The 27,807-nt window shown below is 46.6% G+C and overlaps 1 protein-coding gene across 1 annotated transcript in view; it reads left to right on the forward strand.

Annotated features, from left to right (window-relative positions):
- The first annotated feature begins 600 nt into the window (after positions 1-600).
- The window catches only part of LOC148902399 (insulin receptor substrate 1-B), a 33,581-nt gene continuing 6,374 nt past the window's right edge, over positions 601-27,807 (forward strand). Inside the window, exons 1-3 of the mRNA XM_088990906.1 lie at positions 601-1,416; positions 14,786-15,087; positions 15,984-18,765. Coding sequence (XP_088847032.1) covers positions 1,062-1,416; positions 14,786-15,087; positions 15,984-18,765 — 3,439 coding nt within the window. The 5' untranslated portion in view covers positions 601-1,061. The remainder of the gene's footprint in view (positions 1,417-14,785; positions 15,088-15,983; positions 18,766-27,807) is intronic.

Below are 27,807 nucleotides of genomic sequence, written 5' to 3' on the forward strand. Positions count from 1 at the left end.
GCTTAAATACTACTTTTACCGGTCTGTTTTCAAACACAAGCGTCTCCACTTTAACCTTGCTTTACGTGTACGGTACTTCTTTTTCAGTCGCTCAATGGCAACACCACTCACTCCATGAACTGGAGTTCCGTAACCGCCACCCGGAGTACGTCTCTTTTCGAGTTAGAGCGGTGGAAAGTAGTGAAATAGTTCGCCACTCGATTACAATATTTGTCTTCACTCGAGTATTTATGTGAGGTCTTTTATCTCTGTCTGACAAAAACGGCACCGACGACCTATATGAGAAATAACCACAAAAAAGGAAAACTACCCTCTCATTATAGAAAACGATCAAAACAATTCTCTTGTAGAATCGGTGGTGGAAATGATGATTTACTCAATTTAATCAATGATTGAAATAATTATTTTGTATAATCGGCGGTGGAAATGACGATTTACCCAAATTGAATCGATGGTTGAAACAATTATTTTGTATAATCGACGGTGGAAATGGCCATTTACCCAATTGAATCGATGGTTGAAACAATTATTTTGTATAATCAGCGATGCAAATGACGATTTACCCAATTGAATCGATGGTTGAAAAAATTATTTTGTATAATCGACGGTGGAAATGACCATTTACTCAATTGAATCGATGGTTGGACGGCGACCACGCAGCCGAGTGGCGTTTTCGCCCAGCTCACGCTGAAGTCCGTAAACGCATCACTTTCTGAGTACTACGAGGACATCGCGTTTTGTCGTCTCGAGTTGAGTCGAGTTGGGTCAGGAGGAGTCACAGTAACTCTGCCCAGCCGCTGCAGTTGGACCACCGGAGACGCGGAACCGAGTCCCTGGGGACGCGGGGACGCTGTCCGCATGCCTCGTAGTAAGTCTTAGAGGAGAAGCTTGGGACGTAAACAAGAGTCCGGTCGAGGGGGCGGGGGGTGTCGAGGAGGCTCGCTCCACCTCACATGGCAAGGTGGTGGGGGGAGCAGCGAGATGTTTGAATGAGCTCCGCCAACTCGCCTCGAGGACACAACGCGTAGTCCGGCCGCTGGGCGCTGGTGGCGGGCGACACGATGGACGGCCAGGCGGCAACGGCTGCGGTGGAGCACGGCGAGGACGTCCGCAAGAGCGGCTATCTCCGCAAGCACAAGTCCATGCACCGGCGCTACTTCGTGCTGCGCTCGGGCTCGGAGCGCGGCGCGGCCCGCCTGGAGTACTACGAGAGCGAGAAGAAATTCCGCGGCAAGGCCCCCGTCCCCAAGAAGGCCGTCCCGCTCGAGACCTGCTTCAACATCAACAAGCGGGCCGACTCCAAGAACAAACACATGATCGTGCTCTACACGCGGGCTGAGAGCTTCGCCGTCGCCGCCGACAACCAAGCCGAACAGGACGACTGGTACCAGGCCATGGTGGACCTGCAGTGCAAAAGTCAGTACACGCAAACACACACACGCGTGCGCGCGGAGTAAAACGTGGCAGTCGGCGGCTTCGGGGACCCTTCGAGTCGTGCGCGCGTACTTTACTTTCAGCTCAAGTTTTTTCTTTTAAATGTCCACGAAAGCAGCATCCCAGATTGGGGGGGGGGGTGGGTGTTTGACTGCGTGGTTAGTTGGTTTCCGCGTGCACGCGCGTGTGGTTTCTGTCATCTGGGAGAATTTGGGGAACGCTCTGTTGATATTTTCAACTTGTTTACGTTGTTCAAGACCCACTTCCCCCTTCGCTTTTTTACTTCTTTCTGGAAAAAAAACAGCGTGTAGTTTCTCTCATGCAAGCACACAGAGACTGCTGTGTGCTTTAGCAGCAGTCCTCATCCCTTTGCCTTTGTACATATACAGTAAATACGGCAGCAATTCCTCACCTAAATGGTTTGATATCAGACAAGATGGTGCCATTGGGAGGCGAGGAAATACACACACACACACACACACACACACACACACACACACACACACACACACACACACACACACACACGCGCATACACATATATACAGTGATACCTTGTCTTACGAACTTAATTGGTTCCCAGACAGAGTGTGTAAGGTGAAAAGTGTGTATCCCAAACATTAAATTCTCATAGGAAACCATTAAAATTAGAATAATCCGTTCCCAGGTCACTGTAAAACAATTTTCTACTTTCTAATTTTCTAAGCCTTAAAACTACACAAAATATACATTATTTTACATATAATAAATGTGCTATGATATTGTAATTAAAGAAATAAACTGTACTGCATAATAAAGTCCTTTTATTTACCTTTGTGATGGTCGTTGATGGCTTGATGGAATGGAGTCGCTGGTTTCATCAGCATTAAAGGACAACCGATGTCACTTTTTTGTTTTTTAACTGACACCAGAAAAACGTTTTATAGCATCTAAAATACCCAAAACATGCAGTATGATATTTTTAGTCAAAGGCAAAACACAAATAAAAATGACTTAAAGTGTCCAAAATCTGCAAAAAATGGAGCTGCGAATTGGGCATTTTCAGAAAGTCCTGCCCTCAGTTTGTGACGTCACGCCAACACGTCTTGCATTGCTTGTGAATCAAAACAATGGTTTCAGAGTCGGAGAATATGCTTTCTTGTTACACATCCAGTTATGAATATGATTCAAATAGTTCTGAAGAGCAAAGCATACATGTTTGCCATCGATTAAAGAATTTATTTGGGCCATTTGGAGGCAACATTGGGGGACAATCTCTCACAAAAAAAGAGGCACAAAATGGCGACATCCTGTGGCCACCTCCGTTTCCACAGGCTGATAAATTCTTAAATGGCGCTTGGACGCCCGGCGGCTTTTGGGTGCAACACAAAGTCCCCAGACCAAACAACTACAGCAAAATACATTGACATGATGGAAGGACAATGCGACAATGCGTGCTTTTCACGGTCAGTGGGTGGTCCTTTCGTGACGTCACGTACGGACTCATCACCAACTCAAAAACAAGACTTCCTGAATATTCAGCATGAGTCTTAAAACGTAAAATATAGCTATATGCGGTGGAATCTTATTAAAATGCGCTCAGTAAAAGTCATTTGAAGTGATGCCGTTCTCCACCTGCTGTCAATTCTCTAGTCACGGAAACGGGGCATTTATACGGTTCGCGATCACTTCGCCAATACCGGATGATTGACTCAACTCGCCACCGTACCTGGACTCTTCCTTCGCTCAGCACCCCACCCTCGCGTACGCACTCACGCATCGTATTGCCGTTCAAACACCGATTGGTGTTCGAACGCCGAAGCAAGAATATCTCGAATATTTTGTTCGAACTCCGATTTGTTCGAACTGTGAGGCCTTCGAGAACCGAGGTACCACTGTATATATATATTGTGTGTATCTGTGTGTGAGATATATATATATATATATATATATATATATATATATATATATATATATATATATATATATATATATATATATATAGTAAAGTCTCGTTATATCGATATTCAAGGGAGTCCGAAAAAATATCGATATAACCGGGACTATCGATATAACGAGACTTTACTATATATATATACAGTAAAGTCTCGTTATATCGATATTCAAGGGAGGCGGAAAAAATATCGATATAACCGGGACTATCGATATATCCGACCCTGTTTGCATGTAATTTTCTCCGTGCGTGCATAGAAATAGTATCGATATAACCGGGACTATCGATATATCCGATATCGATATAACGAGACTTTACTGTGTATATATATATATATATATATATATATATATATATATATATATATATATATATATATATATATATATATATATATATATATATATATACACATATCGTGTGTATCTGTGTGTGTGCGTATATGTGTGACTGTGTGTATATGTATATAACTGTAATTTTATCAATTACGGCCATTGTGTAAATACTGGGTTCGCTATGGCTACAACAGCTTTTATGAATTGTGTCAGAAAGTTAAAGCATGGGTGGCTGCACCTGTTTGCAGTATTCGCAGTATACGGGTACCTGAGAAGAAGCTTCAGTCAATTTTGGTTGGGTTGCGTTTTGCCCAAGTGCTCGCAAGTAGGTTAAAAGCTCACATTCCACAATCGGCGTGTTTCGGCCCGCTGTGTCAACACAGCTGTCGAAGCAACGGTGCGGAGGGCGGCTTGGGAGTCACCTGTTGGACCTTCCGCCCAATTGCCTCTCAAGCTCAGTGACGCAATCTGGGCAAACAGGATCCCAGGGGTTCAAGGTGCCCTTGCTGCTCTGTTATGTAAAGTGGCAGATTGGTGACGGCAAAACTCCTGAGCTCGATCTCTTTGCCGTAGTGCAATGCTGTTGATAAATCTCAGTAGACAAGCATTTAAAGGACAACCGACGTCTCTGGACAAGTTGTGTCTATAATTTGTAAAATGGCATCAAATGACTTCTACTGAGCGTATTTTACAAAGATTCCACCGCATATAGCTAGCTATATTTTACGTTCTAAGACTAGCGCTGAATATTCCGGAAGTCTTGTTGAGTTGGTGACGAGTCTGTACGTGACGTCACTGAAGGAATGCCCATGACCGAAAAAAAGCACACATTGTAGCAGTCCTTCCATCACATCAGTGTATTGTGCTGGACTTGTTTGGTCTGAAAACCTCGTGTTGCACCAACAAAGCCGCCAGAAGAGGGCGACCAAGCTCCATGGAAGGAATTTGTCAACCTGTGGAAGCGGGCTGATTAATTCCTCACAGGAGCTTGGACGCCATTTTCTGCCTCTTTTTGGGTGATACATTTTCCCCCAATGTTGCCTCAAAATGGCACATATAATTCTTTAATCGATTGCAAACATGTATGCTTTCCTCTTCAGAACTATTTGTATCATATTCATAACTGGATGTGTAACAAGAAAGCATATTCTCCGAATCTGAAGCCATTGTTTGGATTCTCGAGCAAGGCAAGACATCATGGCGTGACACCACGAACAAGGGGGCGGGACCTTATGAAACTGGCCACTTGCGGTTTCAAGTTGAAGTAGTTTTTAGACACTTCAGTTCCTTTTTATTGGTGTTGTGCATTTGAATAAAGGACAACCAACACCTCTGGACAAGTTGCGTCCATAATTTGTAAAATCACTTCAAATGACTTCTACTGAGTGCATTTTACAAAGATATCACCGCATATAGCTCTATTTCACCTTTTAAGACTCGTGCTGAATATTCAGGAAGTCTTGTTTTCGAGTTGATGACGATTCCCTAATGACGTCACGGAGGGAACGCCCCTGACCAACAAAGCGACACACAATGCATTTTGGGTACTTTTTTTCATCTGAAAACACTTTGTTGATGGTTAAATTAGAAGGAAAATAACATAAATAATGCAATGGTGAATCATTGTGTGTCGCAGCCAATTGCGGTAACACGCATAAAAAAGCGGTACATTTACACAAATTCCCAGGGGACAAATCAGCACATTTCCAACAGAGCTTGTGCGCCATCTTGTGCATTTTATGGGCGCTACATTGAAGTCCAAATGGTTCGAATTGATTCGGAAGGACTTCTTTAATCGATTTCAAACATTTATGCTTTCCTCTTCAGAACTATTTGAATCATATTCATAACTGGATGAGTCACAAGAAAGCATATTCTCCGAATCTGAACTCTCTGAAGCCATTGTTTCTATTCTGGAGCAAGGCAGTTTGTGACAGTGTATCCTGGCGTGACGTCACGAACAAGGGGGCGGGACTTTCTGAATCTCGCCATTTCTGAGCTCATTTTGTGGCAGTTTTGGGACACTTTAAGTCATTTTTATTGGTGTTTTGCATTTAACTAAAAATATCAGCCTGCGTGTTTTGGGCATTTTAGATTCTATAAAACGTTTTTCTGATGTCAGTTAGGAAACAAAAAAATGGTGTCGGTTGCCCTTTAAGAGGTCTCGGGACCGTGTGTGACGACACATGGTGCCGAATTGGCCCAATCGGCGACAGTGGGCACAAGTTTTGGATACCCAAACTTTTTGCTTTCAGGTTTGGGTCCACAAGACTTTTTTCACGTGTTTCGCTATGATAGACACGTCAACTCGCTGTCGACGATTGGGCTGACTTCCTGGCGTGGTGGCAACCACTGTCTCGTTATCGTCATCCACCAAATTTGGTGGCGATGGGTGAAAGTGGCGACTGGCCAGTTCTGTGTCTGCTGCTGACACAGGTAACCAGTCTCGACGCACACGGCAAGCACTATCCTCATTGCCGCCAGTAATCGTTGTCCGCACACTGGACAACTTGTTCGCGACTGGAAGAATTCATAGCTTGCGGACTGCGGACCCGCAGCCAAGAGATGCTGCCCGCGGACACGCCCTGGGGGGGTGGCTCGCCGCCCTGAGAGGCTCTTTTGAAAACCCGGCGGGATGTAGTTTCATGTTTGAAATAATCATGGGGGTGGGGGTACTCACGGGCCGCTTTTCAACTGAGAAAAAGGCCCCTTGCAAATGGGGGCGCTGCTTTTTATGGTGTACCTGCCCCGGCCACCTGGGTGTAGTAGTGGGGCCCGGGCAACTGCTCTTCGGTGCAGCGCCCCACCTTAGTTAGTAGAGCGCTAGTTTTTAGCAGAGGGTCAGAAATAGATGCAAGGATGAGAATTATCCGTCGATCGGCAAATTTCCGACTTTTTCAGACCAAAATGACCAGATAAAACTAAATATGTATTGTCGCTTTTTCACTGTTGAGTTCCTGTTTCGGCTTGTGTTGGCGGAAAGCGGCATTTTGATTGGATGATCTTAACTTAGGTGCCGTTGATGTCGAAACGGGTAAACACCCCCTTTTGAATAAGCGGACGAGTAAAAACAAATCAGGTTGATTCGACTTTGTGGGGAGAAAAGGTTCTAATTAGACCAATTCTAATTTGCAATGAAACAATAGCATCGATGAAACAGTCGAATGTCAGTGGCACGATGACAAGCCCCATGCTAACGTTACCATCAAAGTCCAGTTATATCGATATTCTCTGGAGTTGCACCGTACTATCGATATATCCGTCCCGCGGCGAACTGCATTAAAAAGGGGGGGGGGGGCATACGTAAATGGGGGATCTTTGATATGGCATGTAATTTTATCATTGGGTTCATGGATTGCGTATCTAGCATGCTTTTTGTACAGTAGTGAAGTGAAAAATAAACGTCTGCATAAAATAAAAACGTCTTCACACTTTTTTAATGACTATTTCCTTTCAAAAATGCAACCAATGTAAAGTTCTCACGTTCTATACACACACGAAACCACGTACAAACATATGAAAAACAGTGATTGTTGCAAGCTATAAAGATATATGAATACAACACAATTAAATACATGGATGACTACAACGTTTACATTACTTACGTTGATGAAGTATTCTGCGGCATGTCGAACTCTTTTGCGAACTCTTTTGCGATGGAGGATTTGCTGCTTGTTGGATTCTCCTCGACAGCCACTATTGCCTTGTTCCTTCGTTCCGAGGTCACAATTCTTACGTTTCCCCATGGTTTGAATTGGTGTTGAACAACAGTACTATATATAAGCTCTGCTACGCCCTTTTTATTGTGCTCGCGTATGACAGTTCAAAACACGGAAGCTGGTAGAAAATGGCATCTGCTACACTCTACCAGTCACGTGACCAAATCATGTGACCAACGGCGCGACTGATACAGATTTGGATAATGGTGGTACTGTATAGAAACCCCTAAGCAAATATCGATTCACCTTAAACTGCTTTTATATCGATATAAACATAGCAAAATGGCCGGCGGGAGATGAAAAAGAGCACCGTAGTAACCGTAGTAATAACCGTAGTAATAACCATGTATCGTACTAAACGGAACTAATTATACATAAAAAGACTAGAAATTTGACGGGAAATGAAAATAGTATCGGAATAAGCAGTATTATCAAGATAAACAATATCGATATAACGAGACTTTACTGTACTTCTGTGAGAGGCAGCAGAGAGCAAGCGTGCAAGCTAATGAGCAGTGTGCAGGCCAGCGAGCAGAAACATTGCGTATGTACCGGCAAGTTGACGTTTTATTCCAATAGTTTGACTGGATTTTTACCAAGGAACAGAAAACCATTCATAATAATGGTGAGTATTATCACAAAGTTATTTTAAATAATACATTCTGACATTTTGTTGAAATCATATACAGTATATATAAAACAGTATATGTGCATGTGTGGAAAAAAAGCTTGTGAAAGCGAACGCAAGTTGAGATGCGAACGTTTGTGGCAGAGGAGCGAATCGTCGGACGGCTGCCGCTGAGACGCGCGCGGCCCGATTGGGCCTTAAGCCCAGCTAAGCACCGTTCATCCCCCTAATTAGGCCCTAATTGCTGTCTCGAGTATCCGCCGGTGCAGGCACAGTGTCGCCCTTTGTGCCGAAAAAAGCCACGGCGGGAAGCCTCAGTCGGGGGTGGGGGTGGGGGCTATTCTCGGCTTTGCGCACGGATTTCCGCCTCGGCTTCAGGTAGCTTCACTTATCTTTGGGCTTTGACGCGACGGCAAGGGCGCGGCGCCCACGGGGGTGCGGCTGGTTCCACTTGATAGCGTTTCATGCAGCTGAGTGGTTGAAGGTGCCTCCGGAGGCGCACCCGGACCCTCACGAGTCGGCCTGAAAAACATGGAACAATCATGTCTCTCAATTGTAGCGAACCCCCACCCCTTCCCTGAAACAGCGTGACTCCAAAGTGGCTCCTTTTTAAAAGCATTCAAGAAATGGTCCCCGCTTGGCATGAACCCACGACCCCAACACCCCCACTCCATCCCCCTCCCTCCCTGGATTTCCTTTGGAATGCAATGGAATGCGCTCGGTTTTTGGGTTACCCCGCACAGCCGTTGCCGTGAAAGCGGCGCTTTCTCTATTTAAACCCCCCCACCAGCACCTCAACAGCAGCCCGTTTTTGAATTGAGGGGACGTGAAATAGTAGTACAGTAGTAGTAGTAGTAGTAGTAGTAGTAGTACAGTAAAGTCTCGTTATATCGATATCGGATATATCGATAGTCCCGGTTATATCGATACTATTTCTATGCACGCATGGAGAAAATTACATGCAAACAGGGTCGGATATATCGATAGTCCCGGTTATATCGATATTTTTTCGGACTCCCTTGAATATCGATATAACGAGACTTTACTGTAATAATAATCATAATACATTTCATTTCAAAACTCTCACGGTCACTTTACAGACACATGATCATTTTTTTCTGTGGGTGAGCAGTGGCAGCCACACACGCCTGCGTTCACTCAACCCGGAAGTAACTCAAATAGAATAGTAAGACAAATGGATAGAAAGCTAGCTAGCAAGCCAATAGATAGCTAATAGCTAGATAGCTAGCCAGCCAACCAGATAGCTATTGTATGGTATTACAGAAAAGACAAAGACAATAGGCTTATGATAATAATAATAATACTAATAATAATAATAATAATAATAATACATTTCATTTACAAGCGCCTTTCAAAACGTTCAAGGTCGCTTTACAGTCACACGGTACGTTTTTCTGTGGGTGTGCAGCGGCAGCCACGTGCACCAGCGTTCACTCAACATGTAAGTCACTCAAATAGATAGAAAGCTTGCTAGCTAATATGTAGATAGCTATTAGATAGCTAGATAGAGAGCTAGGCAGTCATATGGCTAATAGCTAGCTAGCTAATCACTTAGATAGCTAGCTAGCTAGCCAGATCGCTAATAAACAGCAAATAGATAGCTGGCTAGATAGCTAGTGTTAGGGCCATTATTAATGAAGCAGGTAACGGCTAGCATAGTCCCTGACACTCGTGCTTTGCGACTGGATAACTTGAGTACCAAACAAAAGTTTTGGAAAAAAATATTTTGGGGTGTTTTATTTCCCTCAGCGCTGACATTTCCTTGTCTACGATTTGAAAATGGCATTGTGCTGCAATTCCCGTTTGGAATTGTTCACCCCGATGGGATTCCCCACCGGCGTTGTTTTCTTGTGACCCGGTCGAGCAGCTCTTTCAAAGAACGCGGGAGGGAACGTTGTGTTCCCGTCTGCTACCTCGACGCAAGGCTAACCGGCTAGCGGGAGACGCGCGCCACCAGTTTGAGCTTTTCCTGCTGTTTGTTTTTTTCGGCGGTTTGTGACCGTGCGCGCGTGCGTGTGTGCGTGCCGTCCTTAAATGCCCCCTCTTCTTGCTGTCTGGATAACTGGGAACACATGCGAGCTGAACTTTGGCGTGGGGCGGCAAACTAGGATGGAAGCCCTCCGCACGCTACGGCGAGGTTAGAAGGAGCAAAGGGGGCACGCCCGATGGCCCTGGGCAAAAGTTCCAAGGCCAAATTGGATGTGGGCGGGGGAAGCCGGAGGGGTTATGGTGGGGGACAAAAGCCGGGTTGTTGCGGTGTGAAAAAAAAGCATGGTGGCGCGCCACTTGGATTAAGTGTAACAAAATTTATTTCTGAAAAATCCAATAAAGCTGACTGACGGGTGGCCGAAAATGAGCCAGAAATTATTTGGGGGTTTTGTTCTTTTTTCAGTATTTCCCAAACATCGAAATGGCACCACAATGTTTTGTTGATTGGCATTTGAGGAATTGTTCAGCACTCAAATACACTTAAAGGACAACCGACAATATTTTTTTGTTTCCTAACTGACATCAGAAAAACGTTTTATAGCATCTAAAATACCCAAAACTGATATTTTTAGTCAAATGCAAAACACCAATGAAAATGACTTTGTGTCGCAAAACTGCCACAAAATGAGCTCGAAACGAGGGAGATCCAGAAAGTCCCGCCCACTTCTTTGTGACGTCACGCCAGGATACTCATACACAAACTGCCTTGCTCCAGAATCAAAACAATGGCTTCACAGAGTTCGGAGAAGATGCTTTCTTGTTACTCATCCAGTTATGAATATGATTCAATTAGTTCTGAAGAGGAAAGCATGAATGTTTACAATCGATTAGTCCTTCCGTATAAATTTGAGCCGTCTGGACTCCAATATAGCTTCCCAGAAAATGCACAAGATGGCGCACAAGCTCCGTTGGAAATGGGCTGATTGTCCCCTGGGAATTTGTGAATTTGATTTGTACATCTTCTTTATGCGTGTTACCGCAATTGGCTGCGACACACAACGATTCACCATCGCGTTATTTATGTAATTTTCCTTCTAATTTCGCGATCAACACGGTGTTGTCAGATGAAAAAAGTACCCAAAATGCATTGTGCGTCGCTTTCTCAGTCACGGGCGTACCGAATGTGACGTCACGTCAGGATCATCATCAACTCAAAAACAAGACTTCATGAATATTCAGCATGAGTCTTAAAAGGTAAAATATAGCTATATGGCGTGTAATCTTTGTAAAATATGCTCAGTAGAAATCATTTGAAGTGATTTTACAAATTATGGACGCAACTTGTCCAGAGGTGTCGGTTTAAACCTTGGTTTTCGACCATAATGCGTTCCAGAAACCTGTTTGAAAACCGATTTGGTCGAAAATGGAAACGTTTCCCATTATAATCAATGCGATCAATGCCTTGCTTATTTTTTATTTTATATCGTGATTGAACAATAAAAACACGTCCGACTCACAACTGAACGACACAAGGATAATGTGTCGGTAACAATGAGACGTGACACGAGGAAGTGACGTACAGTTGTACCTTGGTTTACGAACTTAATTGCTTCCCAGAAGTGTGTAAGGCGAAAAGTGTGGATCCCAAAAATTAATTTCCCATAGGAAACCATTGAAATGAGAATAATCCGTTCCCACGTCCCCATAAAACATGATTTTCTACTTTCTAAAATTCTAAGCCTTAAAATTACACAAAATATACCTTATTTTATGTATGATAAATGTGCTATGGTATTGTAATTAAATAAGGAAACTACTTTATAATAAAGTTGTTTTATTTACCTTTGTTATGATGGTCGTTGATGGCTTGATGGAATGGAGTGACCGGTTTCATCAGCATTAAACACTTGATGAGGAATGTAGCCTTATTCTTCCACCATCTTGAGGAATGATTCCTTGTAAGCTTTGGCGGCTTTATCGTCAGAACTGGCTGCCTCACCATGAAGAATGACACTGTGAATCCCTGTACGACGCTTAAAGTTCTCGAACCATCCGTGGCTAGCCTTGCATATTGAAATAGCTCCTAACAAGCCATTTCCTTGTTAGGAGAACGGGCTCGTTCGCGAAAGACACATCACTCATTGTGGCGCTCCGTGTGTATCCCGAAAAATAGTTCGTATGCCAAGATTAAATTCTCGTGAATTTAACGTTCATAAGCTGAAAAGTTTGTTAGCCACGGTGTTCATAAGCCACTGTAATAGGAAATGGAGTGGAGTCCAGAGGTGCATTTAGGTGTGCTCACTTTAATCGACAACCGAATTTTGGTTGTAAACGAGGCATAAATAATCCGAAATTTTGGGTCGAAAACCCAATTGTACGAGAACGGAGACGTTTGACTGCACTGTACTTGGTGTGAGCGAAGTTTGTGGCCGCCCAACAAAAACTTTGTGTGTGGCCTCCAAATTAAAACGATGCCAAACCTTCATTAGCGCTGCAACTTATTATATGTGTCTGTATAAATTATTATTTATACAGACACGTTTCGTTTTTACAGTCGCCGATATCCTTCCGCCTTCTCTCATTCAGCCCTCCCCCCCGATACCCCAACTCTCTACTCCTTCCTGTTGTAAATCTGAATGGAGGAAGATGCCTAAAAGGCACAAAACAGCCACGCATGGTCTGGAGTGAGTCATCCAGCGCATTCGCCGTGTCGGGTGCCTGCGTGTCCAAACATGCACAGCCAAGAAGCCGCAACTCCACTTGGCACCCAACGTCGATTCGGGCTCGGCTTTGAACTCCGAAAGGCGCCTCCACTTTTTTTTTCTTTTGACGTTGCCAGACATCCGATCTGCAGAAGTTGTGGCAGAAGGCCGGTGAATGTTGCGTCGTTGTCAGCAAATGGTTGTCAATTGTCAATGGCCGAGGTGGGAGGGGGGGCACAGAACACAAGTTGCTTGTTTTTGTAACACACGGGTGTCAAACTAATTGTTGCCGACAGTTGTGAGACTCTTCTGGCTCAATATGACTTTAGTTCTAAGGCTCAGGGCAGGGATGGGCAAACTTTTTGACTCACGGGCCACAATGGGTTCTAAAATTTGACAGGAGCATTTGAAGGGAGTGTTTGGTCCGGATATACTAAAGCATTAAATGTTGTCCATGTACCCAATTTATTAAATGAATTTCAAATGTGAAAAATAGCTCTTATCAGTTAATAAATTTGTCTCAAGAAATATGCAAGATATGTCATTTACATACTATTTCGCAGACACTAGGAGGAGGAAATGTATATAGATTAAAATAACATATGCACTGTGATTTATCAAGATTGCATGTGGTTTTAATAAGTTTCAATCGAAGGTGCAAAGTTAAAGAAATCAACATTTACTGAAACATGGAATCACTTTCAACATTCAAAACATATTATTACACAACGAAATACTCAAGCTCAATAATATCTACTTGTGTTAAACTCCGCAAAATCATAGATGTATTGTCCTGACCGCGCGCTCTACAAACTCGACACGGGCGCCCTCACCTTCACGCGCACACAGTACACGTGTATTGTTGCCAAGCACACAGACAGGCTTGTATTAAATATCCTGCCTGCAGTTTATATTGGCATACACCGCATGGCAGCCAATCAGAAGCCTGCTTCATGCTTCCAGACTTTCCCGAGCGTTATAAGGTCGTGCATATAACATTTTCCAAAGTAGATGGGCAGAACCTCAGCCCTTGAAGAAAGATTCAAAAGAAGCTAACAAAATTTATGACGCTACAAAACATAAACGTACATTATCCCGTGACTGTAAAGTGTCCTAGAGAGTTTTGAAAGGCGCTCAGAAATTAAATGTATTATTATTATTAAAAGCATAGTGGAAAGAGGAGTTCACGTGGCTTGTAGCAGACGACGCAACGCAAACTTTCCATTGTGCATCATGACGAACAGTGTATGACAACTGGAGCAAAATCTTCAGCAAGGGATATTTACAATAAATTAAGCAAGGGAGCATCTGTGGTTGGTACTTCCTTAATTAAAAAAATATCCTTGATATTTCCCAACAATGTTTTTTTTTTTGAGATTAGTCATCTTATTGTGTTTGAAGTTGTGAAAAATGGGGCAGGCAACTTTTCAGAGTTGTCTGCCCTGATATCCGCTAACTTTTTGTCATGAGTTTCAGACACTGTTTTTACTATAATTTGGACAAGTTCAGCAGCCCGTATGTGGCCCGCGGGCCGTAGTTTGCCCATGTCTGGCTCAGGGTCATGCTTTCAAGAAAATGGGCTTATTTTGGGTGCGCCTTTTACACCGGAAAATACGGTAATTTGCTTTTTGCCGCATTTTGCCTCGAGTTTGACACCCATGTTGTAATAAGTTGTTGAGAGCTTTCGCTTCAGCCATTGCTGAAGGGTGACAACCGTTGCCGACCTCTTGAATCTTCCCCCCTCGATGGCTTCAAGAGCTTCCCACACCGACATTCTGTCAGTAGGTGTCAGTTTACCGAGGTCGCTTCTGCCCTCCCTCTGCCCACATCGTTGTGGACATTTTCCACCCTGGTATGTGCTTTCGCATATGCGCGTCAGGCTGCGTGTACGGAGACGACAAAGCCCGAATGCGGAGCCCGCAGGTACGGAGCCGGTCAGTCAAGCTGCCGCGCGCTCACGTTGCACTCGTATCTGTTCGCAAAATCTGATAAGCCGCGACAAGTCCTTTCAAAAGGGCCGCATCCGGTTGCGACGCGGGCTGGAGTCTCAACCAACCAACATTTCTCGCCCCCACACTCTTTAGGTAAGAACCCGTCCGACAAGGGAGGCGCTGGCGACTATGGCGTCCCCAACCCCGGGCCGGCCTTCAAAGAGGTGTGGCAGGTGAAGGTCTGGCCCAAAGGTCTGGGCCAGACCAAAAACCTGGTGGGCATCTACCGCCTCTGCCTGACCGACAAGACCATCAACTTTGTCAAGCTCAACTCGGACGCGGCAGCTGTGGTTCTGCAGCTTATGAACGTCCGGCGCTGCGGCCACTCGGAAAATTTCTTCTTCGTGGAGGTGGGCCGCTCCGCCGTGACGGGCCCTGGCGAGTTCTGGATGCAGGTGAGTCCCTCGCTCCCCTTCATGTTCAAAGTAGCCCATCTATCCATTGTCTGCTGCTTATCTGGGATCGGTTTGCGTGGGCAGCAGCTTCAGTCGGGAAGCCCATACTTCCTTCTCCCTAGTCACTTCTTCCAGCTCTTCCTGGCAGATCCCAAGGCGTTCCCAAGCTAGCTGGGTGACAGTCTCTCCAGCGTGTCCAGAGTCATCCACGGGATCTTCATGCCCGGAACACCTCACCAGGGTGGCGTCCAGGGGGCATTCTAATCAGATACCCGAGCCACCTCATCTGGCTCGTCTCTATGTTGAGAAGAAGTGGCTCGACTGAGCCCATCCAGAAGAAACCTTTTCATCGATGGACTCCTGTACGACTGAGAGCTTACACAGACATATATATATATATATATATATATATATATATATATATATATATATATATATATATATATATATATATATATATATATATATATATATATATATATATATATCCCTACTGTCCAGATGTGGCGGTGCCAGGATCTGCTATGACACGTCCCTGCTCTCAGGTTAGGGGGCGCAGAGGACTATTCCCTGAGGCTACACTGATTACTTCTATTGTCCTGACTGAATACTTCTCTTGTCCTGCCTGATTATGGCGTCTACAACTGGCCCCATTTGCTCTGGCAACTGCCAGAAAAAAATTAGTTCGCTGACCTTCTCATCGATGGACCACTCCTGTACGACTGAGAGTTTACACAGACACAAATACCAATTAGCATCGATGCGATGGCCCAACTGTCCGAATGCATGAAAAACAGTAGCATAAACATGACGACCACATTCCTGATATTAGCGCCGTCTATCCGATGACCCCCGCAAAAATCAGCTGTGCTTTGTGTTTTTGTTCAAACCTGCAGGTGGATGACTCGGTGGTGGCCCAAAATATGCACGAAACGTTGCTGGAGGCTATGAAAGCACTCAGTGAGGAGTTTCGGCAGCGTAGTAAATCTCAGTCAAATTCGGGGCCGGGTGGGGGTGCGACAGCCTCCAACCCAATCAGCGTTCCCACGCGCCGCCACCACTCCAATCCCCCTCCCAGCCAGGTGGGCTTCACCCGCCGGCCCAGAACCGAGCCGCCCGCAGGATCTAACGGCGCCGCAGGGCTGAGCAGTGCCAGCGCTTCCCCCACCCCTCGCCATGGCTTTCTGCGCTCTCGCGCTGCCAGCGATGGCGGAAAAAGCGAGGAGGTTGCCGGCTCCAGTCCCTCGGCCAACGGTTCTTGCTCCGGCACCCCCGTCCTCAGGTCAAAGTTGACTCGGCCGGGCCTCGCTTCAACCGCCAAAGTGCCCCTCGGTCTGATGCGCTCCATTTCCACGCCGGCGCCCTCTCCTGCCCCAAGCTTGTCCCCCGGATCGGAATTCGCGACCGTCGCTCCCGGGGCGGGGTCCGGCCCCTACAGTCGTTGTGCCTCTATCTCTGGGTCACCCAGCGACTACGGCTCCTCCGACGAATACGGCTCCAGTCCGGGGGAACAGCCGCTCCCGGTCTCCCCCAGCCTGCCCGGAAGCTCGGCTAGCAGTGTCGGCGAGGAGGGGGCCAATTACATTTTAATGGGTCAGCACGGCGTCGGCGGTGTCAATCCAAGCGGCGTGACGTCCGGCTCCTTGCCGAGCTGCGGCTCCCAAGCCCAGGCCGCGAGGCTCATTCGGCGTTCCTCCAGCCGGGAATGCGAAGCGGAACGTCGGTTGCTAAGCAAGCGGGCCTCCTTGCCTCCCATGGCCCTGGAGCGGCTGGCCCCCTGCCGGCACCGAGCCGAGGAGCCAGCAGAGGAAGACTCGGCGGACTACGCCGTCATGTCCAGGAGCGCCAGTCGTGAGTCCTTCTCGTCCACGTCCTCCGCCACGCAGAGGGAAGCTCTGGCAGGTGCCGGATCGGGGGACGGAGGGGGGGCTTACTTCGACCTGGCGGGAGAATTCAAAGGTCAACCGGGTATCCCGTCGGCTGTGGATTTAGCACTGGACAACGGCTACATGTCCATGTTGCCAGGCGTGACTCAGCCTCCGGCGTCCTTGTCCCAGTCACCGGCCATTTCCGTCCCGGACTCGGAGCCCAAACCCGGCGACGATTACATGGCCATGACGCCCAACAGCAGTGTGTCCCCCCCTCAGCAAATCCGCCCCCCGCCCACCTCCGACGGCTACATGATCATGTCCCCCAGTAGCAGCTGCTCGCCCGATCAACGCGGTGGTCTCTCCTCGGCGTCTTGGCTGGGCGGCGGCAGTGCCGACAGCAGGGCAGGTAGCGACTACATGAACATGTCACCCATCAGCGCTCGTTCTATCAACGACAGCCCTCCTCCTCCCTCCGGACACAGTCGCTCGGAGAGCAGCGCCCAACAGCCACTCCCCAAGACCGTCTACTCTTATTACTCGCTGCCGCGCTCTTACAAACACAAGCCCTCCTCCAGACACTTTGACGGCGGCGGAAGGGGGGCGGCTCGGACAGTCGGTGGTCCTCCGGAGCAAGCGGTCGCCGGCGCGTGGATGCCGGGACGCCACCTGTCGCTTTCCTCTTCCTCGTACTCGTCCAGCTCAGCCAGCAGCGAGAGCCTCGGAGAAAGCGAGGAACGGGCCCCCTCCCAAGATGGAACCAAGTCCCAGCAGCCACGAGGCTCCGGCGGGATCCCAACACACAAGATCCACTCTCGAAGCAGACCCGTCAGCTTGTTTGTGGACGTGTCCAAGGCCAACACGCTTCCCAGGGTCCGCGAGAACCCCGTGGCCCCGGAACCCAAGAGCCCCGGCGAGTACGTCAGTATTGAGTTCACAGGGGACGACAGCAAGGGGGAAGGGGGGCGAGGACGGGGCCCTCGGCGCGGGTCATCCAGCCCCGGTGCCGCGAACCACCAGCATCCTCATCACAGGCCCGTGTCCTGCCTGGGCAGCTTTGCCTCCATATCCCGCCGACGGTCCGGCCCCGTCACCCCGCCGGCCGCGTCAGAATACGTCAACATGGACCTGGGCCCATCTCCTTCGCCCTCGCCACACGCCCCACTGGTCTTCCCGCCTTTCCACACCCCTCCCACACCTCCGACATTGGCCCTTGCTCACGGCGGCCCTCGCCAAGAGACGGCGATCGCCGAGGCGACGCTGGGAAAGGTCCGGGAGATCGTCCCCGCGTCCTGCGGCGACTATACGCTGATGACCTTCAACCTGAATGACGAGGCGGTTCCCGGCGTCTTGGCCAAAGAAGCTTCCCCGAACCGGACCGAGCTGTCGGCGGCCTCGCTGGGTCTGGACTTTGCGTTAGCCAAGTCGGGGCCCGACCCCGACCGTGGAGCCAAAGTGATCCGCGCCGACCCGCAAGGACGCAGGCGCCATTGCTCCGAAAGCTTCCTGGCCGCATCGTCCCTCTCCCCCTTTTCGCCGCCCCTTGTTGGACAGGAGACTGCCAGCGGTGAGCAGGGCCTGAACTACATCGACTTGGACCTGGCCAACAACGAGAGCCCCCATTTGGCTTCGGACGGACCCCCGGGGAGCCAGGCGTCCCCGCGTCTCTTTTCAGGGTCCGGTTCTGCTGTCGGAGGAGGCGCGGCGGCTGTCGGCAACAGCGATGGCGGCGTCAACTCGTACGCCAGCATCGACTTCTACAAGTCCGAAGAGCTGCGGACACACCAGAATGGAAACAAGGAGGGGACTGGTAAGTCTAAGGTTTTTTTTATTTGTTTTTTTTTTATGAGTATAGTGATACCTCAGCATAGGAATGCTTTAGCTATCGAACTTTTCGCCTTACGAACATTACATTTGCGAGAATCTAATCTTGGCATACGAACTATTTTTCGGGAACCACACATTTACACACATTTTACATAAAATAAGGTGTATTTTGTGTAGTTTTAAGTCTTATTTAGTAGAAAATAATGTTTTATGGGGACCTGGAAACCTTTTTAATGGTTTCCTATGGGAAATTAACGTTTGGAAAACACACTTCTCACCTTACACATACTTTCTGGGAACCAGTTAAGTTCGTAAACTGAGGTATCACTGTATTTACTCTGGTGGCCAGCTTTGTATTTACATGTTTTGGGAGACGCATAGCTTCTGAGGGTTCGCATTCGATTCGCATCCTGATCCAGGGGGCGCCATACGATTCGGGGACGCTTCGGCTGCTTTGAGTTTCAACTGTGACCGTACTTGTTGGTACAGCAAACACGGCGCTTCATTCATAGACGTATGCACTTGGAAAAATGTCAAAGTTTGATCTGGATCTTGGTCCACTTTCACGCGCCGCGATGTCGTTTGATTCATTTGAAGCTTCGAAATCCAAAACCGTGTTTTTGCGACGCTTCCTGTAACTTGCGAATGTAGTGTAATTTATGCTCTTTGAAAGAATGTTCATTTCGGGGGACCCACCGCAGCTAAACAAATTTCCCCATTGTGGGACGAATAAAGGTTTTCTGATTTGGATTCTGATTCTGATAAACAAGGCCTCAAACTAGTGGTTCTTAATCTGGTTGGAGGCACCGAACCCAACCAGTTCCATCTGCTCATTCACCGAACCCTTCTTCCAATGACTGTGCCTACTGACTGCAGACTAGATTTAGGGTGGACCTCTGTGGCGGAGGATCCACCGAACCCCTGAGACCGACTTACCGAACCCCGAGGGTTCGCTGAAACCCAGGTTAAGAACCACTGCCTCAAACCCTGTGAGACACACCCTTCCCCCACGAACATTCCCGGCACCTCCCGACAAAGCCCCAGGCAGACACCCGCCCAACCCCCAAGTGCAAAACATTCCTTTCCAGCTACTGAATTGGGGTGTTTTGGGGCTTGTGCCGTGTGGATTTTCGCCACCTCCCCTCCCACCTCCCCTCAGTCAAAGTCTGGCATGTCTTCCTGGAAGTGCTCCTGTGACGGCCGTGCCCTGATGAGCAACTCTGCGACCTCCCACGTCCAATTGCACCAAGGTGCCAAATACTGACACCTTCACTGGCGTGGGGGTGGGTCATCCACCAACTTTGCCCTTCCCAGGGATGAGAATTTTCCGCCACTCGGTGGATGTCCGACTTTTTCAGACCAAATGACCAGATAAAACTAAATATGTATTTGTGTTTTTTCGCTGTTCATTTCCTGTTTCGGCTTGTGTTGGCGGAAAGCGCAATTTTGATTGGATGATCTTGATTTAGGTGCCGTTGATGTCAAAACAGATAAACGCCCCCTTTTGAATAAGCGGACGAGTAAAAAAATAAAGTTGATTCGCCTTTGTGGAGAGAACAGGTTCTAATTTGATCGATTCTAATTTGCAATGAAACAATGGTGTTCGTCCTCTTTGACAAGAGATGGCCATCTTCTCTGAGGTGAAGATGACTTGCACGTGAGTCTGATTAAAGTGAAGGAGAGTTGCGCAATGTCGTCTGCCTCACTCTCTCGTCCCAGCCCATCTGAATCCAGTGGCAACACAGAGTCAAGGTGGCTGGGGATGGGTCGGGATGCAGTGGATGACCACAGTGTTCTACGTGTCTCACTGTGCCCTACTTGCGCTCCATAACACTTTGCTGGGCCCACCTTCATGCCCGTTGAACCAGTCTAGTGGTTTCCTCCACACAATCTGCCTGGTCCAGGCTTTACATGCGTAGGTAGACAGGCCCTACAATAACCTACTGTCGATGTGGCATGCTCACTTAGATAGGGAGAATCGTGGTGGCTGGGACGCCTAACCCCATCACGGATGAAACAGACCTGCCACTGCCCAATGAAACAATACCATCGATGAAACAGGCGAATGTCAGTGGCTCTATGACTAGCCTCATGCTAACGTTAGCATCAATATACTACTGTGAGAGGCAGCAGAAAGTAAGCGTGCAAGCTCATGAGCAGTGTGCAGGCCAGCTAGCAGGACCCTTTTGTATGTACCCGGCAAGTTGACTTTTATTCCGATAGTTTGGCTAGATTTTTACCAATCATGAGGAAGAGAAAACCATTCATATTAATGGTGAGTATTATCACAAAGTTATTTTAAATAATACTTTTTTTCTCATTTGTCATTCTCATCCCTGCCTTCCATACTGTGTCTCGAGTGAATATGAGATGGGGCCACTCGCAGCGTCTCAAAACGCCTTTGGATTGCTCTGGCCCGCTTTCATCTCCCCTAGACCCCTACCCCACGCCGCTCCCGCCGCGGCCATTGAAGGCTCCTTTTGTGAGAGTAGTGGGGGATCTCCCAAATTCCCTCCCACCCATGCCACTTCATGCTCAGATTTCTGAACTCCCTCCTTATGACACAGTTTGCCCTCCCCTTCAAACCCCCTACAAAGGTAACCCTCAGTGGTCTTTTAACAAATGTCTAAAGAAAATAGGGAATGAAACCAAAATTTCTATAGATACTAAAAGGAGAGTAGTAACAGTACCTTACATTGCAGGGGTTTTTGAAAAACTACGAGTCCTTTGGCAACACAAAATTCCTATTCATTTCAAACCGATCAACACTTTAAGGCAAAAATGAGTGCATGAAAATTGTAAAGAGCAATACATTGGGGAGATTTAACAAATTCTAAAAAAAAGACTATCAACATCGCAGGGATAATACTAGTGGGCCTCAATCTCAGAATCAGAATCAGAATCAGAATCATCTTTATTGCCAAGTATGTAGAACACACAAGGAATTTGTTTCCGGTAGAACACGCTGCACTAGTATCGTTGTCAAAAAAACTGCTAAGTGGCACTATACAGTTCCATTTTGGCTACTGTTGAAATCTGCAGTACATATGCACTTAAAAGCTAGCAACCACACATTTGACCATGGTGAGGTTAAAATCTTAGCGAAAGAAAATAGATGGTTTGAAAGGGGAGTCAAATAAGCTATTTTCAGAAAACAGTAAAACCCTTCACTAAAACGGCATGGTGGGCAAGGTTCAATTTGGATCGTTCGTACAACAGACTGCTTAGGCAACATAGGCTGATATGGTGATACCAGAGCAATTGGGGCAATCAGGCCAGTCGTAGACCCCATAATCAGGCAGGACAATAGAAGTAATCAGTCAGGACAATAGGAGTAATCAATGTAGCCTCAGGGAATAGTCCTCTGCTCTGCCCAACCTGAGAGCAGGGACCTATCATAGCAGAGCCTGGCACCGCCACGTCTGGACAGATCCCTGCTGAGAGAGAGAGAGAGAGTGAGAGACTCCAAATGCGCTGTCCAATCCGCTTGATCTCTTTCGTACGTGTCAGCGTGGAACTCGCTCTGGCTCAGTTCAGAATTCTCAAACCGGGTTCAGGCATTTTCTTTTCAAGCGTAGTCAGACACAGTGGCCGTCACACTATTTCCCGGTGACAGGTGTGACCCCCGGCTGCGGAATCCAGGTCACTCTCACAGTGCATTATGTAAACTACAAGCACATGGACACGATATGACCCGTCCCCCCCCCGCCCCGCCCCCGTCGAGGGGGTTCCACTCCCGTCTTTAAACCTCATTAGCGGCTATCGCGGCCAACCCGCAATTGTTGACTTTGTGCTGCCTATGGAGCACCATGTCGGCCACGAGGAGGCGGGGCTAACCTCTTGCTCGCATTTTGGCGCCTTCATCGCACGACGTGACCGCCTTATGTAACACATAGGGTGTGTGTGTGGGGGGGGGGGTTCTCATTACCCTGTCACTTAGTAAAGACATGAAGCATTTCTTTTTGTTTTATTCTTAAGATTTTGTAGAATTTTCACTTGCGGAGGCAGCACTTCATTGGAATAGAGAAAATGTTTGTTAGAATGGCTGTGGATTGACAATCTCGTTGGAAGGCTTGTTTGATTTCCCACGTGGTGAGTGGGTGGATGGATGACACGTGCGCCACTCGCTCGCTGTTTGGATGATTGGTCGCCAGCGACACTTTTCCCTAAAATGTCACTTTTAAGATAAAAAGACTTCTTGAGCAGAAGGTTGGATAAGATTTCTCATTTTGTTTGGGTGGAAAATGGCCAGGCGCGCCTCTGTTTGGGTTTGGGGGGGGGGGCAGCATTGAAGGCTGCGCTGGTACGGCGCTGCTATGATCAGGGCAAACTCTTTTGTTTTTGTCTGCTTTTTTGATGAAGACGTCACAGCGATGAAGTCATCACCAGTATTTAGGTCTGATCCAAGGCCGTCAGCATTTGGATAGCAGTGTGAAAAAAGGGGACATGACTTGCGGGGGCGGGGGGTAATTTGCGTCCAGTTTGAAAATGCTAAGTAAGCAAGTGTTGACTTAAGTCGTGGCTTGTATGTTCATTGTCGGAACGATCCGGAATTATTGTGCTCGGCGTTGACTTTGCTCCTCTGGAAATCTCGGGCCAAATGTTTGTTTTTGCTGTTGTGGGGAGAAAAATTCTCATGTGTCGGCGAAACTCAAACATTCGAGACACCTTTTATGGCTTTTTCCATAACAAAAAAAACTTCAGGAAGGAAAGCGTCTGCGTTTTTCTTAGAGGCAGGGATGAGAATTTTCCGCCGATTGGCGGATTTCCGACTTTTTCAGACCAAAATGACCAGATAAAACAAAATATGTATTCTCGCTGTTTTTTTATTACGCTGTTCATTTCCTGTTTCGGCTTGTGTTGGCGGAAAGCGCAATTTTGATTGGATGATCTTGATTTAGGTGCCGTTGATGTCAAAAGAGGTAAACGCCCCCTTTTGAATAAACGGGCGGGTAAAAAAAATAGTTTTAATGGACTGAAGAATTCACCTTTGTGGAGAGAGCAAGTTGTAATTTGCTATATTCTAATTTGCAATGAAACAATGCCATCGATGATATAGTCAAATGTCAGTGGCACTATGACAAGCCCCGTGCTAACGTTAGCATCAATATACTACTGTGAGAGGCAACAGAAAGTGCAAGCTAACGTGTGGTGTACAGGCTAGCTAGCAGTAACCTTGCGTATGACTGTAAAGTGTCCTTGAGAGTTTTGAAAGGCGCTTAGAAATGTAATGTATTATATATATATATATATATATATATATATATATATATATATATATATATATATATATATATATATATATATATATATATATATATATATATATATATATATATATATATATATATATATATATATATATATATGTGTGTGTGTGTGTGTGTGTGTGTGTGTGTGCGTGTGTGTGTGTGTGTGTGTGTGTGTGTGTGTTATCCCCCCCCCCCCCCCCCCAAAAAAAAAAAAAAAGCCAAACTGGTGCCACGCGGAAAGTGGCACCGCTTTTGGTCCAACTCAAAGCTCCTCAACTTACTTTGACGGCAGCAAAAGATGGTGAGAAGGAACTACTTTTTTTCCAAATGAAGCTACCTTGCCTTCATCGGTTAGTCTCTGCCAGTTGATTGCATCATCTAAACTGTTGAGGCAGTATTCTAAGCGATGCCTGTAATTTGGAAAAAAATAGGGGGGGGGACATGAGCCGTCATGCGTCGGGGGGGGCTTCCTTTGGTCTCAGTTTGGAGATGCATAAAGTTGTCGACCATTAATAACATGCTTTGTATTCACCAGCACTTGCGTGCCAGGTGGTGACATTTTGTTCTTTGTTGGGGGCCGTGGGGGGTGTGGGTAATCATCACTTGTCCAGAGCGCACACCCACGTGCGGTTAACGAATGCACGGTTGCTTGGTCGTGCGTCATCGTGATGATGTCGCCTACCCAGTGTCGCACATGTCATCAATTAGCTGAGGGGCATTGGTGTGTTTCATGTCCAGCCATTCACAGCTCTGAGCGAAGCCCACACATACACTCATTAGCCCAAAGATGACAATAATAATAATAATAATAATAATAATAATACATTTCATTTCTAAGCGCCTTTCAAAACTCTCAAGGTCACTTTACAGTCAGAGGATACGTTTTTTTTCTGTGGGTGAGCAGCGGCAGCCACACGCGCCAGCGTTCAATCAACCCGGAATAACTAAAATAGATAGAAAGCTAGCTAGCTAGCTAATAGATAGTTAATAGCTAGCTAGCTATATAGATAGCTAATAGATATCTAGATAAATAGATAGCTAATTGATAGCAAGCTATATAGCCAGCTAGTTAGTTAAATAGCTAATAGACAGCAAATAGCTAGTTAGCTAGATAGATAGCTAATATATATCTAGATACATAGATAACTAATAGATAGCAAGCTAGATAGCCGGCTAGTTTGTTAAATAGCTAATAGACAGCCAATACCTGGCTATCTAGATAGATAGCTAATAGATATCTAGATAGATAGATAGATACCTAATAGATGGCTTGTTAGTTAAATAGCTAATAGAGAGCAAATAGATAGCTAGCTAGATAGCCAGCTACATTTGTACAATGATGGTTTTTTGATTTCCTTCCCTGGGTGGGATTTTTGTTTAGTAGATGAACTCCCCAGGGACTTCTTGCAGGACAGTGAAGGGCTCCTCAAACTTGAAACGCTTCGAGTTTGCTTTCTTGTCGGTAACCAGAGCGTCCTCGCCACCTCTCGGAATGGCAGCTTTGTACTATGCGTGTGCGCTTGTTTTTTTTCACCGCTTGGTTTCAACAGCGTATGCACGACCGTCTCGTGTTGGGCCCCCGGCCGCACCCAGACCAGCTCGTATGCTTTGGAGCGATGTTACGTAACCGCCGGCGTTACTTGAAAAGTGATTGACGGCAAAGGGGTGAAAGTGCACGTCGGGCTTGTTATTTTTTTTCTCGCAGCCCCGCCAGCTGCGCGCACTGGAATGTTTGGAAAGTCACTCGGTGGAGCACATGTGCCGAATTCACACCCCCGTGGTCATGTAAACCCTAATCACCAGCTTAATGTGTTCCCCAACTAAGCTTCCGTAGTCCAAAGTGTCGTCGTGCTACGCCAGCTGCTGCAGCTGTTTTGATCTTTGTGAACGCCATCGCATTTATGCAAATTTGCCTTTGCCCGTCTGCCTGCCTGCCTGCCTGCCTGCCTGCTTTCACGTTAAAATGGCGACGATTCCTACGTGGGTGACACCAAATTGGGATTTTTTTTTATTTCTTTGTCAGCCTCACCACAGGCACCAATGTCCTTTGATGTCAAGCGGAATGAACACCACCTAAGCTTTCTTGGGCTGTTAGCTTGCGTAGTGTGTTAACATTAAAGGACAACCGACATCATTTTTTTGTTTCCTAACTGACATCAGAAAAATGTTTCATAGCATCTAAGATACCCAAAACACACAGGCTGATATTTTAGTCAAATGCAAAACACCAATAAAAATGACTTAAAATGTCCCAAAACTGCCACAAAATGAGCTCGGAACTGGCGAGATTCAGAAAGTCCAGCTCCCTTGTGACGTCACACCAGGATACTCCGCCACAAACTGCCTTGCTCCAGAATCAAAACAATGGCTTCAGAGTGTTCAGAGTTGGAGGAGATGCTTTCTTGTTACTCATCGAGTGATGAATATGATTCAAATAGTTCTGAAGAGGAAAGCATAAATGTTTGCAATTGATTAAAGAAGTCCTTCCATATCAATTCGAGCCATCTGGACTCCAATGTAGCGCCCAGAAAATGCACAAGATGGCACACAAGCTATGTTGGAAATGAGCTGATTTGTCCGCTGCGAATTTGTGTAAACTTACACCTTCTTTATGCGTGTTACCGCAATTAGTTGCGACACACGATTCACCATTGCGTTATTTATGTAGTATTCCTTTTAATTTCGCGATCAACCCGGTGTTTTCAGATGAAAAAAAAGTACCCAAAATGCATTGTGTGTCTCTTTGTCGGTCAGGGGTGTTCCCTCCGTGACGTCACTTAGGGGATCGTCGTCAACTCGAAAACAAGACTTCCTGAATATATAGCTATATGCGGTGGAATCTTTGTAAAATGCGCTCAGTAGAAGTCATTTGAAGGGATTTTACATATTATGGATGCAACTTGTTCGGAGGTTTCGGTTGTCCTTTAAGTTAGCAGATTTTTGTGACCTGAAAAAACTGTCAGTTTGCAAGGTGGTGATGGTGGTGGATCCTAAAAAGCAGGCAGGAGGGATCAGCAGGGTGTAATTGACAAATTGTATTCAATAAAGTCAGCAAGAACAACATCTGACAGAGTGAAGCAAACACATACTATGACCCAACAACGAATGGTCGTGCCGGGAGTCCTTTTAACTGGCACTGACTGGAAAGACCAACACCTGTGCAGTTGCAGGCGGGGCCGACAGCGCCACCCGTTGGTCGCCAATCAAATCGTGACAAAAACAGAGGCCGACTGAATATTTTGTCGTTTAGAAAAACATGAACGATTGATAGTTTTTTACGCGAGCCCTTCTTGCCCGTTACGCAACACGTTATCATTTAGCTTGTAGGGAAAATGATTCGGCCAATGAGACCCTTTTGTCTCAATCCGAACATTGTATCCAAATGGTAAAAATCTTGAACGGACCAACTAAAACTACAGGCAGTCTCAACTTTCAAGATGATTGAGAAATGCTGAAATACCATGCCGCCGCCCCCCCCCCACCCCACCCCCTCTCCGAATTGCAACACAGCATTGCTGGCAACAGGCCGATGGTGTTGTCTGTCAGCTCCTTCTGCCCTCATGTGCGTGCCTAATTTTAAAATTGTGACACAGAAATGTACCAAAAGGCATAGTCCACAGGTGCCAAATCATTTTATGCGGCCTGCAAAAGCAAATCAAGAATGTCAAGTGGCATGATGTTTGCGAAAGACCAAACCGAAATTTCAAAGTGTCCCGTGTCAACCATAATAACAGTCATTATTCTTGACTACAGATTTAAAAATTAGTTATTCA

This window comes from Hippocampus bargibanti, linkage group LG02 (genome assembly GCF_051943395.1).
Source record: "Hippocampus bargibanti isolate YZ-2025 linkage group LG02, ASM5194339v1, whole genome shotgun sequence".
In the NCBI taxonomy this organism is placed as follows: domain Eukaryota; kingdom Metazoa; phylum Chordata; class Actinopteri; order Syngnathiformes; family Syngnathidae; genus Hippocampus; species Hippocampus bargibanti.